Below are 14,189 nucleotides of genomic sequence, written 5' to 3' on the forward strand. Positions count from 1 at the left end.
GCTGTCGTTTCTCGTCCCATATTATATAAGAACAGCAACAGGATCGGCATATCGAATGATATCGGCCGATCGATCTTATACATCCAAAAGTCAGCTCACGGCTCTCCTGATTGATGATCAATTCAATTTTCATGATGATATTATTATTTGTGTATAGATATTATAATAGATTATATTCTTAATAGTACAAAATCAAATTAGGTCATTCACCTCTACATACGGTCCTGGTGAAAATCCCACTCAATCTCCATCCCCCAGGGGTTGGATATAGGCCCAGCTCCTTTTTTTACCGACACACTGATGCTGCGTGCAGGAAAAGAGGACGCGGGAAATCTTTAATTAAGCCTTTTAGCAGACGCAGCATATTACGTCATTCGATAGATAGATTCTTTTTCTATTTCTCCGCTCTATGTAATAGGGAAAGAAAGAAATACATGTCTGTATATAAGAAAATGTTTTAGACTGATCCGCTGTGCTGTTATAGTACTATAGGCGGCTAATACAATCTATAGAGGCGAGCCGGGCTGGTGCTGGCATCAACCACGGGCGGGATTTATTCGGGATCCGATGTGTGTAATGTATATATATAGCTAGGCCTATACGTGAGCATCAGGATATAGCAACGTCTTTTTATCTCACAGCCAACAGCAGGAGTGTAATAGAATTGACGCCTACGCCTCATCAAGTAGACAATGCGGGAAATAGACACCTTTTTAATACGTGTATAATATAATAGGTTTTTCATTGCGATATATTAGATTACGTCACACATAAAATACAAATCAAACAATCTTATTTCAATTTCTTTTGGCGGGATGTACAATTTAAATGCTGGGAGACGCGACGGATGTTAACGGCAGATCGATTTATTATTTCGTCCAAAATGTTTTCTTCTTTTTTTGATATGTCTACATATATAAAGGTAAAGGAAGGTTCAAGAAAACCAACAACAACTTTTATATGTTTTTTCTTTTTTATTTTTAACTGGCTGGATCTCGACAACACAAACTCCGAGAAAATATTTACCGCACTCGACCGTCTTTTTCCATCTCCACTGACGTGCATGGGCGGGTTGTAGTGAGCGACTGGGGGCGGGAATAGTAAATATCAGAAAAAGAAAATATTTCTTTTTATATTTTGAGTACATTTGACAAAATAATTCGATTTGCATACGCCTTGTTTATTTTTTGATATATTCGATAGTCATCTCAAACCTCCCGCACCCCACCCACCAACTCCGTGAAGAGGAGAAGGGGGGGGGGCAGTATTGATCGGAAGCGCGCACTCTATATACATCCATAGACTCTACCAATATCTATAGCAGCTATATAGCTAGCTCGGCTTTTTTATTCTATGTTTATCCATCTATGATACCGGGAAATAACCCGGTAGATGTCTATTTTCCAGACTCTCTATTGTAATATCAACTTTCAGCTATTTATATACCCCAATAAGTGTTCGACTTTTATCCAAGTTATATAGTTTGCTTTTTTTCCGGGAATGCCAGCACAGACAAATTTTGCGCGCGCCATTCAAACATTGTTTTTAAACCACCCACACGCCAAAAGAAAATTGACTAATTTAATTGTTTCCTATTTAGCTAATCATTTCGCGCGATAGGTTTCCACCTGCCAGCACGTTAAATGCTGTTGAAATAATTGATTCAAATCTTTCTATATACGTGTAATACACACGTAATAATAATAAGCTACAAAGGGGGGCTGCTGAGCTCTAATAAAAGTGACACGTATACTATATTATCAATTCCATTTCGTATTAATACAAACGCCAGCCGAATAGATAAGAATATATCTATATAGACCAGCGGGCATCTGTATGTATAAGCCCACATTAGGTTATTCATATATAAATCCCTTTGGCCGCGTGAAAGATGCCCTTTGGCATAGCCGCTGGCTATGTATATACTATCGAACCGAATCGAAATTAGATTCGTATAAATTTCCTCCCCACAAAAAAACAGGATCAGCTTTTTGGTCTAATTTTTTTAAATTTCTTTATAATAAGACCGTGCGTTATTGCGTTGTTCGCTAACAAAGTTCCGCCCCTGTGTGAACTTGCGCAAGTTCCGGTTTTCGAGGGATGAACGTCTCCCGGGCTCGGCGTGTCCTAATGAGGGAGACAAACGTATTTTGATGGTGATTTTTTTCCTTTTTTTAAAAAATTTAATTAGATCCTCCTTCCATATGCAAATGCAAAGCGCCGAAACTTTTGGTCGATCAATTCCAGCAACATTCTATAAAAAGCCATCAGCTGTGCGACATCCGGGGGAAGGGGGGGGGGGGGGGTAAGGCTCTTTCCATCCATTCATCATCTTATTCTTTTTCTGCACTACACTTTGATTTTCAACGAGCTAGATACTTCTTACTGCGGTTGATTGCGTCGGGAAGATGTCAGCGGGAGCTCTTGGGGGTGGTATATAAGAGCGACCGACTTATATAAGTCGCACATCATTTTCTAGAGCCTCTTCAAGTATTCACGATTATCTCCCAAACAGCACAGCATTTAATTACGAAAGAGGGGCGTTGTGTAGACTATCTTTGAAACCAATTCTCATCTAGGCTAAGTCTCAAATCCTACACGCTTTTGGCTATTTAATATCAGATTCAAATGTCAACCTTTTGGGAGTGTGTATATGACTGTGACGTAACAGATTCTGGCCATTTTCCTTATAGACATTTGACTGTATTTAAGGATCTCAAGCCTTCCTTTTTATGTAGGAGGCTGTATATACGTTACATTTACTGCTATATAGGCAGCATGAACTCTCTCCTATATACATTTATGTATTGTATAGTGTATATGAAAGAAACGTTGCAAAAAGAAAAGAGAAGGAGAGCAGCTATATAATACAAGGGGAAGAGCAGCCCCGCAGGGTGCGGTTATATATTGTGTGTTCTTCGGTCTTCTTCTTCTTCTTTAGAGATAAATGTGTCCTCCCATCGTCGTCCTTTTGTGTGCCATGTCCTTTTTTCCCCCTTTAGCTGCTGGGCTCCTACAGTGTACGGCCGAAAGAATTAAATCCTCGGCGTTCTCTTTTCAGTGAGGCTCCTATATAAGGAGCCGAGGAGGAGACCCCAAAAAAAAAGGATCAAGAATTCGATCGATGGCGCTGCTGTGCAATATAGGCCGCTCTTGTCTTTTGTATGGATCGACCAAAGAAACAATTGATTGAGTCTATATAGTCTTGATAATCACGTCTATACTTATATGAGCTTTTGGTTTCGACAGCGTCCAATATTTGATGGACACACACATAACGTGCGGTTGTGTCTAGACAGGAAATTGGAGAATCTATAGGCGACAGAATCAAAACAAACAAAAACCAACAATAAATGCAGAAAAATAATGTGGCCAGGAGCCCCAGATATTTTGTCACACAATCGGGAAAAAGTCTTGGATGTCAGTGACACTTTTGTCAATTTTTATTTTCCGACCCGATCCGGAAAAGCGCAGCCCCCCCGGCAATATCCTTGAAGAACAGAAATTCTAGGAGCACTCCAAGAAATCAGAGATAAATAGCAAAGCACTTACAGCACAGTACAGCACAGCAGGACATGGCTGGAGTGTATAGGATCTTTTCATCTCGATCCAGCGATGTATGGACCAGGAGCCAGGAGCAGCCACAGATGTTCAATGTGTGTGTTTACCAACGGGCTGCTGGATTTTCAATATTTCCCCCCCGGAAGAAAAGAAATACATAAAAGACCGGCTCCTTACAGTAGTACTATTGTTGTTCGGGTAAACACGGCGGAAGGAGCCCGCCGTGAAGGTTTCCACCAGCTCCTAATGCGCCACCCGACACAGCCAGCGCAAGTCGTTGACTCTCTCTATAATGTGCAAACAAGTCGACATTTCTCATGAAAAGGACACATATGTGACATGTACGTACGTACGTCTAAAATTATGAAACGTTCCGGCTAAAAACAAAAAATCCGGCAAGGAGCCGGCGTGCAGCATATATTTGCATTTCCTTTCCAAAGACGTGAATAAAATTTCGGGAATGACTTTGATTGTCGTTGCTGAGAACCCTGGCAATAAGAAGAAACTTGCTCAAGTGCTGACTACCGTTTAAACAAGCCCAATCACGGTTTAGTTTAGCCTTTATTGCTCCTACTGGGGGAGGGAAATGGCTCCTAGATTTTTGTGTATTTTGAATTTCCCTCCTTTTTGTCCTTTTCTAGACGTGCGGTCTCTCTGCTGCCGCCCCATTCGCTCCTTAATGGTTAGGAAATAGGAGCATGGCAACTTTTACTGGAGAGAGATATATTGCTGCGCTCCTTGCTGCTGCTCTCCCGCGCCGTGGCTCCTAACTCGCGCCAGTCCGGGTGGGCGATCAGAACCAAACGGACGCGCGGTACAATTTCTGCCGCCTCACATTTCTCGTGAATTTTCTCCTTTTTTTTAAAATTTTTATTTTTCACTGCTGTGTGTGTGTGTGCGTCCGACACGCCCCTTTTAATTATTGGCTGAGAGAAAACTGGTGTGTGTGTTTTGAACGTGCCAACTAGTGGCTTCCTAATAGAAGACATTTTTCTTGGTCTGAAGTCTAACCAAATTTGTTCAAACTTTTTTGGGTTTGTGTGTGACAACTGCCAGTTGGTGCATGTGGTGATGATGTAAGATGTAGAAAAACCAATTAGTGTTTGGTTACCGCGTTGGTATAAATACATATACGTGCCAGTGGCGTCGTTTTGGTTAAACGTGATTATCAGTGCGAGGACAACCGACGGATTTCGGATTCCAAACATTTTCGTGTGATTTGTTCGCAGCCGCAGCCTGCTGCAGGGTTTCCATCGGCAGAACATTTCAACCCTGTTGGTGGTTGCTGCTGCTCAGTTCTTTTTTGTTTTCTATTTCCTTGAACCGCGTTAATTGGTTTCCTTTTTCGTCATCGTTATTATCGTCGCGGTGAATTAGTTTATCGCGTGAAGGAAAAGGAAAAACATTTGCCGGGTGCGGTGAACCCTTTTCTGTTAATTGATATCATCATCATCATCCCCATCAGGTTGGTTTTTGTTTCTTTCCTATTAACGTTGATTGTTATTGGAAGCTCTCTAATTCGATTGGCACATATACATACTAGTTATACCTATAGTCGTTATTATTCCGTAGGTAAGCTCAATCTAGTTAACACGCCGGTCGTGTGTAATAATACGTGATGTTATTATTTTCTGTTCGACCGAGTTCTACAGCCCAACTCCCACGATGGAAATAAAACACGTAGAAATGGGAGGAAATGAAAAGTTTGCCGAAACTATATTTCGGGGGAAACCTGTTACAGAAAGAAATTCAATTTAAACCAAATTGTATATACGAATCATAAATGTTTGAAAGGTTTTCGCCGGGTTTCAGAAACTTGTTTTATTATTTTTCTGGAAGGAGATAGTTTGGGATTTATCGATGCGAATCGAACTAATAAATCGATTGAATTTACATTATAGAAAACAAAAATTTAATTCGAATCAAATACGTAATTAAATGGGTTGCAGGAAAATGGCCGATCGATATGATTGGTAAAAAAAGGAAATACCCGCCCAAAAAGTTTCTGACAGCGTGGGCCTTTCAATCTTTCATTTCATTTCCGAGTGTCGTCTGTCGCAAGCACGACGAGAAAAAAGTTTCTTCATTCCAGAAATGGTCGTTTCCTGTCTCTATCTTATCACCGTTTTCCTTTCGTGCAATATCAAATAGACCAAATCTTTGAACCAATTAATGACTACCCACCGTGAAATAGTTTTCCTTTCAAACTCTAATATGCCCCCCCCGTGATTGCTGTTTCACGTCAGCCAACGGTAGTGTACCACGTGATCGAGATTTCAGAGCTAGATAGACAAATTTACAAGTGAATCGAAGGCAGACGAACCCATTGCACCACGTTTTAGAACAAAAAGAAGTTATTAGAGTGGTTAAATTGATGACTTGTGTCTCAAATCACTGTTCGTTGGAGTTATTTTGGGGTATTGACCACCATCTGTGTGGCTTGCGAACAAGAACAAGAGCAGCAGCAGCAGCCAGAATATGGTGGACTGCAATCTATTGTTCGTGTCTGACAGCCCAGGGCTGTGTGTGCACAGAAGCGTGTTGGGCTGTTTTCTTAATTGGATTCGACCGACCGAGTATGTGTGTGTGTGGGTTGAACGATGGATATGTGTTAATGTTTTTGTGTGTGTCTGTGGCATCCCATCAGGGGGAAACCAACCAAGGATCAAGCCAGGATTGCTGCTGCTGGTGGAGTTGACGGTGGTGGGCTGTCAGGATAAAACATGGAGAGCTCTTCAGGTGCTGGCAGCCGAGCCATAATGGCTCCAACAGTGACTGTCAGCGGGATCGCTCCTACCAATAGTGGCAGCAGCCCAGGAGCCCATAACAGCACTACTACTACCACGTTGGTGATGAAGCCAACGGCTGAGAGCCTCACCAGCATCACGGCCCATCGGCGGAAGCGTTTGGTACGCTCGGAAAACGTCTGCTGCAGCCATCACCAAGGATGGGAGGCGATTTTCCGCGAGTCGCTACTCCACATGGCCTGGCCCATCTCGATGAGTCTCGGCTCGGATCAAACCGATTCCCTGGCCATGACCGACTTTCTACCCCTGAAAATCAGGTCAGTTTTCATCTTTTTCTTAATCATTTCATCCCAAAATTTGCCATCGTGACTTCGTCATCAAAGGTTCATTAATGAGCTTTTCATCAATCTCATCACGCTGTTGCCCATGGCAACAAGCTCTCCCCCACCACCAACGTCCCCCCCCCAGCATTTCCTTCCGTGTGTTTTTGCGCGGATTGGCTTGTGGCGCCTGTTTAACATTTTGAACGATCAACTTTGGGGGTTGTGCTGCGAACTTGTTGTTGTTTCATTTGATGGCCAAATTTTGTTTTAGAAAACCGGAAGAAAAGAAAGACAATCCGTGGGCTTGGTATCTCACGTGACGTTTGTCATTTCCGATCCTCTTTTGTTTTCTAGACGATGATGCTTACGACGACACATCCAATTTCCAGCGGAATATTCATGTGCAGAATCCGTATTTTTTAATATCCCTAGAGACTTTGTGTCTGTCGCTCTTTTGCATTTCATTTTGTAAAAGCAAAAGGAGAAGAAGAAAAATAATAATGGGCTACCAAAGTCGGCTGCTAGATGGTAGCTACGTGCCGGATTTTGGCTCATATCTATATAAAAAGTTCTGGCTGTTGTTTGGCCGGCATTAAAGTTGATAGGAGCTGCTGCCCTGATTTTTCGTATGCAAACAACAACATCGGACGTAACCGTTTTTTCTCATCAGTGGGAGACCCAATTTCAACCGGGTTATGAGGGGCTAGGGATATTCAAAATTGTTATTGGGTCAAAAAGAAGAGGAAACCGAATGGCCCACGAGTTGATCCCTCTAGTGGTGGGGCTCGTTTTTATTTTTTGGCAACAACCAGAAAAAGTTTTTAGATTTTTCGGTCGTGAAATGAACTTTCTTCTTTTTTTTTGCTGGGACGGGGACGGTGGATCGATAATATCCTGGGAGATGTGATGGAATAATCGCCGGATCAGCTGATGATGGCCATCACGTCTCTTTTTTTCTTTTTCGTGTCGTAGAATTTCATCAAAAAAGTGATGAGATTCTTTTGACAAGGCTTGCTGCCTGATGGAGATAAGACGATGTCGTCTACCGGGAATTCAGCTGGCACGGCTTCAAACTTTCAAGATTTCTTCTTAGGCTGATTTTTTTTCTTAGGCTATTTGAATTCAAACTTTTGGCGCCAAATTCTCACCCAAAAAAGTGTCAACAAACTTTTAGCTGTTTTTTCTTTTTCTAAGCTGTCAAATTGAAATCTCCCGTCTATATTGACTATGCACCCACACAAACATGTCTATTGCCATGATGGATGGAATATTTTCTTATTTTTTTATTTTTACACCCCGCTCGAATGGACCGGAAACTTGTTTTTTTTTTCGTGTCCTATCCACTAGAATCGATCGCTGCATAAGGTCGATGGAGTCGGGCCCGCTCTCTCAGCTGTTTTTCAACCGGGACAATCTTGCTAACGTTGGGACTAGTGAAAGGAAACTGACAGGGAATGCTAAAATAGAACAACAAGAAGAATGTGTCTCCTATTTTCCTCTCTTTAGAGACGAGAGAAGAAAGAAAAACTCATTTGATCGGATGTTGTTAGCCTCCTCCTCGCTCCTATTGTGCATTAGGAGCTTGACAACAGATAAGTTTCCTCCTTTGGCATTTCCTTTGCCAATTGTTGCCTAGCAACTTCAATCCGTCACCGTCAGATGGCACGTGCCCCTCGCGCAAGGCCTCGAGCGCTCGACTGGCTTGATTAAATAATGATCGAAATCGAATCTGATCCGGGAATCTTCACTTGGCATTGGAGTGTGGAACTGAAAATAGGAGGGAAAAGTAAAATGGGGGGGGGGGGCATCATATTCTTCCATTATTCACATTTCTATCTGGTCGCCATGACAACCGCCAGGCCGGATCGCTCCTGGCGCTCCTGGGCTCCTATCAAAACATTTGAATATTCAGCTGTTGAATGCAACAAAAGCGAAAACTGGGAGAGGGATCGGAGTATGGGGTGAGGGGGGGGCTGGAATGATCCCGCCCAAAGTTTGAAAAGTAAAAAGTTTTCGTGGTAGTAGGGGTGGAGACGAAGAAGAGGAAGTCTGTCCCCCCACTATCCGCTTCCTCCCCATTTTCCTTTAGCTCCTGGATCAATAAAGACTTGAGCCTTGATTCCTTTCCATATTTATTTTGATGAAAGTTATGATCTCACCCCCAAGCAAAATCCTCTCTGCTCAATCCCTTTAAATGAAACAGACGGACAACTTTGATTGACGAATTCCCTTTGGTCGTGCAATAATAATTCGTTGTCGACTTCAGCGCTGTCGATGGACAACAGCAACAACAAAAAAGGGAAATAGAAAATCTAACAGGAGGGTAGAAAAAAACTTTTGAGAGATCCTGACTATTGCTAGCCCCCCCCCGGAATAGATAAACGTGCTTGTCATGAAATATCTAAACGGCCTGAAAAAACCGAAAGAACGAACGAAACGGGGCTAGGTTATAGAGACCGGCTTGCAGCTTAGAATGTTTTTTAGGAGATGTACACACACACGCGGATGGAGAATAGACGCGGGCGCATATATCTCTGAACCTTTTACACACACAGCACTCTGCTGTGTTTGGGAGGGGAGCTAGAGAGAGAGAGGAGCTGGGCACATTTTCAGTCGCTTGCCGAGTTCTTGTACAAACAGCCGCAGTTTCACTCTAGGAGCTACTCAACACTTGTACTACTACTACTACTCCGGGGACGGTAGTGTAACACACGTAAGGAGGGGGTCTAATCAACGCCACTTGTGTGTGTGTGTGTGGGGTTTCCCCCACCATCTTCAAAAGGTTCAAAAGACATTCGATTGCAAATGTCGTCGCCGGCCTCTTTCGACTTGACCAGTCCGCGTTTGAAGAAGACCATCAAATTGCGCTTCCTCTTCAACGGTCACGTTCACGCTCAAACGTTCGACTGCGGCGATCGCGGGCCGCCACTCTCGGCTCCGCCGACCACCGCTCCCGTCTCTCAATTCCGGTAGGTGTCTCTTAATATTTTCCGGAGAAAATAATATTTTTTAAAAATTTTAAAACTTCCGCCAAAACTTTTTGAAATTTTATTTTATTTTTTTTAAATTTCACCGATGCCCAGCGGGAGCTAATCGATATTTTTGCCTTGCTCCGAGACTTTGCAATTTGAGTTGTGTACACACATCGCCGACTATAAATAGGGGCTCCTTGATGATTAAGGGAGGTGTGTGTGTATATGTGTGTGTGTGAGGGGGGCGGGTATTTTAGGAGCCTTTCCGGTTCATTTCCTCGTTGTACACACACAATGGGCTATTGGCCGGACCATTTTCTATTCTTTTTTTCCTTTTACAGCCGAAAAGTTGTTCTCTCTCTCTCTCCCTGTAAATTCCATTTGATGTCGACCACCACCGCCGCCGCCAAGTTGCGCACATTACAGCGAGAGGCGGAGAGCCCAAACCGGAAAGCAGTTGGGACAACCTCATCTCCTCCCTTTTTAGATGGCGACGTTTCGTCTCTCTTTTCTTTCTCGCTCACTTGTTTTCTTTTCTTTTTATGATGGATGATGTTCAGGATGAGGGGGGAAAACATTTATTTTGTATTCACCTTTTATTTTTATTTTTCCTTCCGCCGGAGCGCCGGAATTGGGCCGGAATTTCTCGAACATCGTTGAATGAGCGGCCGCTAGATGGCACCTAACGATCATTTGCGCTTATTTGTTTTTTTTGGGAATAAATAAGAAGAAAAGTTCCGGATCGTTAGTCGAGAACTGGACAAATGAAAACGACAATAAAAAAAAAGATACGACGGAAAAAAAGAATTGAAGTGGGAGTGTCGCTAGTGTGCGAGACAGACATAAAAGAAGAATAAGATGAAAAGTGGACACGTCATTTGAGTGTCCAATGGATGGGCGGGCAGACTTTGTGTCGGATGGCTTTCATCTATTCACGCGGATAATAGCGCGTCCTTTTCCAAGTCCAACTCGATTTGTATTCGGTTGTTAAATGACGTCACACTCGACGTGTACTCTTAACAAAGAGAGGGTGACAGGGGCCATTTGGCTACTGGAATGTCATTTTCAATTTGATAAAAGCATCCATTTTCAATTGCAAAGTCTTGTTGCATCATCGAAACTCTGGTCTGTCGGCTAGGAAATTCGATTGACGAGTGGAGCCATCTGACGCCGTGTCTTTCAATGCCGGATGGACGGATGATGATTATTTGTGAGCCGACTATATCTCTGCATTATAGGCATTGCCGTATTGAATTTTACAGGGCCCAGAGAGAGAGAGCTAGGAGCGGTGATTATTGATCTGCTCTCCGTGTTTTCCACGCTGGCAGGGCGAGAGAGAGAGTCTGTCAGCACTTGCTGATGATATTGGATGTAGAAAAGAGTAGCAATAGCAGATTCCCCCTTCTTTTATTTTGATGATGCCGGAATTGAAAAGAAAAACGATGTGGGAGAGACGGTTTCACCTTGGCCGTTTCCCGATTCCTCCCCACCCGTTTCCATGGGATCGGTAACTAAGCGTAGCTAACCAGCCTTTACTTGGGGCATCCATAGCTTGTAATTAAAGAGTTTTTCCGACTATTTGTCTCTGTGTGTGTATAGTCTGACAGTTTCACCGGAATTTATTTCTTTTTCTTTGTCGCAACTACTTACGCAATCCTTGGCAGATGGTAGCATTGAAGAGGCTCGGTTCTGTTAGTAGTATTGTACACTCCGCTCGACGATCCAGAAAAGAAAAAAAAATGTTGCTGGAAACTTGTTTTGTTACGTGTTTCTTTTGAAGGTTCTGATTGTCGTCGTTGGGGGGCATAGAGGACGAACACTCCTAATTAGCCCTTGACAAATTAGTCGGATGGTATAAATCCGATTGTTAAAAAAAAAAGATCCTGGAGGATCGAATGTCGACAAAACAAAATTCATTAGAAATGTTGACTTGATTTTAATTTGTTTATATAACGGCGCCAATTATATATTTCCGCCGGAAGTTTTGAATCGATCCGTCCGAAGATCTGATCCTTTCCCATTTTCCTTTTAATTATTTCATTTTTCCTTTTGTTGGCATTCAAGAGCCGTCTTGATACACAGATCTCTCTGGCAATGTTTGGAACAAACCAACCGTAAAGCTACTACTTCTTTAGATAATAAAAAGTTGAGTGCCATTCTATTCACTCAAGTTAATGTATTTTTTTCCCCAGCCTGGTAAAACAGGCCCTCGAGTGGAAAAAAAAAAAACAAATAAGAGGATGATCCCAACCTATTTTTACGTTCAGGGCCATACGTACCTGTTTCAATCTTCAATATCGTTTGAAAAAGCTTCTTGGAAGTCACTTTTATCATTTTCCCTTTTTCAGGTTAGACATTTTGGGTCTAGACAATATGGGAAAGTGGCGAACATGTCTCTTACTTTATTGTCGCGTTATTAACCAGCGGAGAGACAAAAAATAAAATAAAGAAAAATAGAGGAACGACAGAGAAATCGTTTGACAGGTTGCGCAGGTTCTATTGCGGTCGGACGTCTCGGGTTTGTTTGCCCGTGATCGATGACACTCCAATATCTTTGCGCCAGTGCTGACCTCTGCCGCCGTCTTCTTCTCTCGCCGTTGACGTTGTGCGGAGAAATATAAAAAAAAAAATAGAAAGCAAATATTTGGGTCACGCACGACTGACACTCACTTGCGTATGTACGCACAAGTCAAAGGGGTAGTCTGGGAGCTGGGCGCCAAAAAAATGGCAATGGTTTAGAAGAAGGTTTGATGCTAAAATATGGTTAGGGGGGGTATGACACACACGAAAAGCCACGTCTGTCGACTGGCGGCCGGGCGGTTTAAGCGTGACGCGATCCCGAAGTCGGCGGGAAAGGTAAAAAAATACACTTTGTTTAGCAAGCCCAAATTATATCTTAAAAAATAGAGGGATATGAACTTTATTTAGTTTCCGACAGACAGACGTCATAATCTGGGGCCTTGGGGCCAACAGACGTCGGTGTGTAAGAAATTTTACGAAATTTCAGTAAATTGTGAAAATGGCAACGCTGCATCCTAAGCGCCTAATTTTAAATAGAGAGAGTTGGGGAGGATCTGTGAGTTTTTAACTAAGTAAATGTGAACAGAAAATGCATTTTTCGGTTTTTTAAATAAGATTATGCATTTATTTTGTTTAACCGATAATTTTTTGATTATTTGGTTAGTGTAATTTGGTTGCTAAATTTTTGGCGGTTCAAATTTCTTCCCTATGTAACCCGCTTTTTTTCTGCTCCTCTTTCGTAAAATCATACCGAACGTCACGGGAAACCCTTGACTAACAGACGTTATGGTTTTTCCCCTGTATTAGCATGGGTTGTTCCCGCTTATGTGTATGCGCTTTGATGATATCGGAAACAAACGCCAATCGGAGCTATCGACCAATACTCGTTCTTCTTCTTCTTTCTTTTTGACGATATCTTTTAAGTATATTACTTATTTATACTATAGGCTACATATAGGGCTACTTGTGTATAGTTTCCCCGTGCTGTTGAAGAGAGACGGGACTCTCTCTGGTTGTCCCGCGGCCAACCACTTGCCCATCCGCATCGAATAAATCGGGCGCTTCACGCTATTGCAGCTGGAGTTGGCGTCGACCAATTTGATCCGATCGACGACGACGGCCAACGATGTCAACCGTTTAATTTCGTATTCTCGCTATATTGACGCAACAGAGAGAGTCTTATATATGTTATATAGCACCGTAGGACTATAATAGACATGATAAATAAGCGGAAAGAGATGGATGTGCCACTATATCGCAACAACCTGTTGATGCGCTGGTCACACCGTCACGAGCACATCAGTATTTTCTGTTATCATTTGGTTCAGTAAAAAATAAGCTGGCGAGAAAGATTCATGAATAAATAAGTAAAATAGGGCAGTTTGACTGCCGTCAGCTTGACGTGATGTCGTATAAAAGAAAAATAAGAAATTTGATAACGCGATCCATCGAGGGTCCGGCCCAATTTTCGATTCCGGAGAAAAAACGAGTCTGTCACGTCCGAGAGATATTGAGCTAGGCATATTTACAACTATTATATAGAGATGTGCTGGTTGTGTGACCAGCCTTTATTTTTTAAGGGCTCACACGCTGTTGCTGGCCCGGTCCTGTGTGTTTTGGGTTGGTCACGAGCCCTCGGAGCATTTTTGCGCGACTATAGAAATTTATTAATTTTTATATTTTGGGTGGCGATTGGTGGTACACAGCGCAACCTGCCAGAACCACAACCCTGACTCCGAAAAGCCATAGGGGGTTAGCTCCGTATGCATGCATACGGTCGTGATTGCAATCACGACCTTGTGGGCGTGGCAGGCCCTTCTTTCACGCACAGACGACTGCTGCTATACGTAGAGTAGTGATGGACACAATCAGCCGCGGGAAAAAGATATGAGAAGCCACACAAGAGACCAAAATTTCGAAAGAATAAAAAAAGAGAAAACGTTTGGTGATTGGATTGATGCATCTAAATAAAAAAATCGAAAGAAAAAAGAATCTCTTGGACATTTTCGATTCAATATAGGTTAATGGGTATTTAGGCCTGATGCCGTCTTATGTTTTCTAACAGG

At 42.6% G+C, this 14,189-nt stretch overlaps 1 protein-coding gene across 2 annotated transcripts in view; it reads left to right on the top strand.

The window, feature by feature from the left end:
* Positions 1-5,614: 5,614 nt before the first annotated feature.
* The window catches only part of LOC124326046 (GTPase-activating Rap/Ran-GAP domain-like protein 3), a 48,345-nt gene continuing 39,770 nt past the window's right edge, over positions 5,615-14,189 (top strand). Inside the window, exon 1 of one of the 2 annotated variants that reach the window (XM_046784631.1) lies at positions 5,615-6,625. In XM_046784631.1, coding sequence (XP_046640587.1) covers positions 6,285-6,625 — 341 coding nt within the window. In that variant the 5' untranslated portion in view covers positions 5,615-6,284. Of the gene's footprint in view, positions 6,626-9,156; positions 9,601-14,189 lie in introns of those variants that run through there. The other variant, XM_046784635.1, reaches the window with a different exon arrangement.

Source organism: Daphnia pulicaria, chromosome 2 (assembly GCF_021234035.1).
Source record: "Daphnia pulicaria isolate SC F1-1A chromosome 2, SC_F0-13Bv2, whole genome shotgun sequence".
Taxonomy (NCBI): Eukaryota; Metazoa; Arthropoda; class Branchiopoda; order Diplostraca; family Daphniidae; genus Daphnia; species Daphnia pulicaria.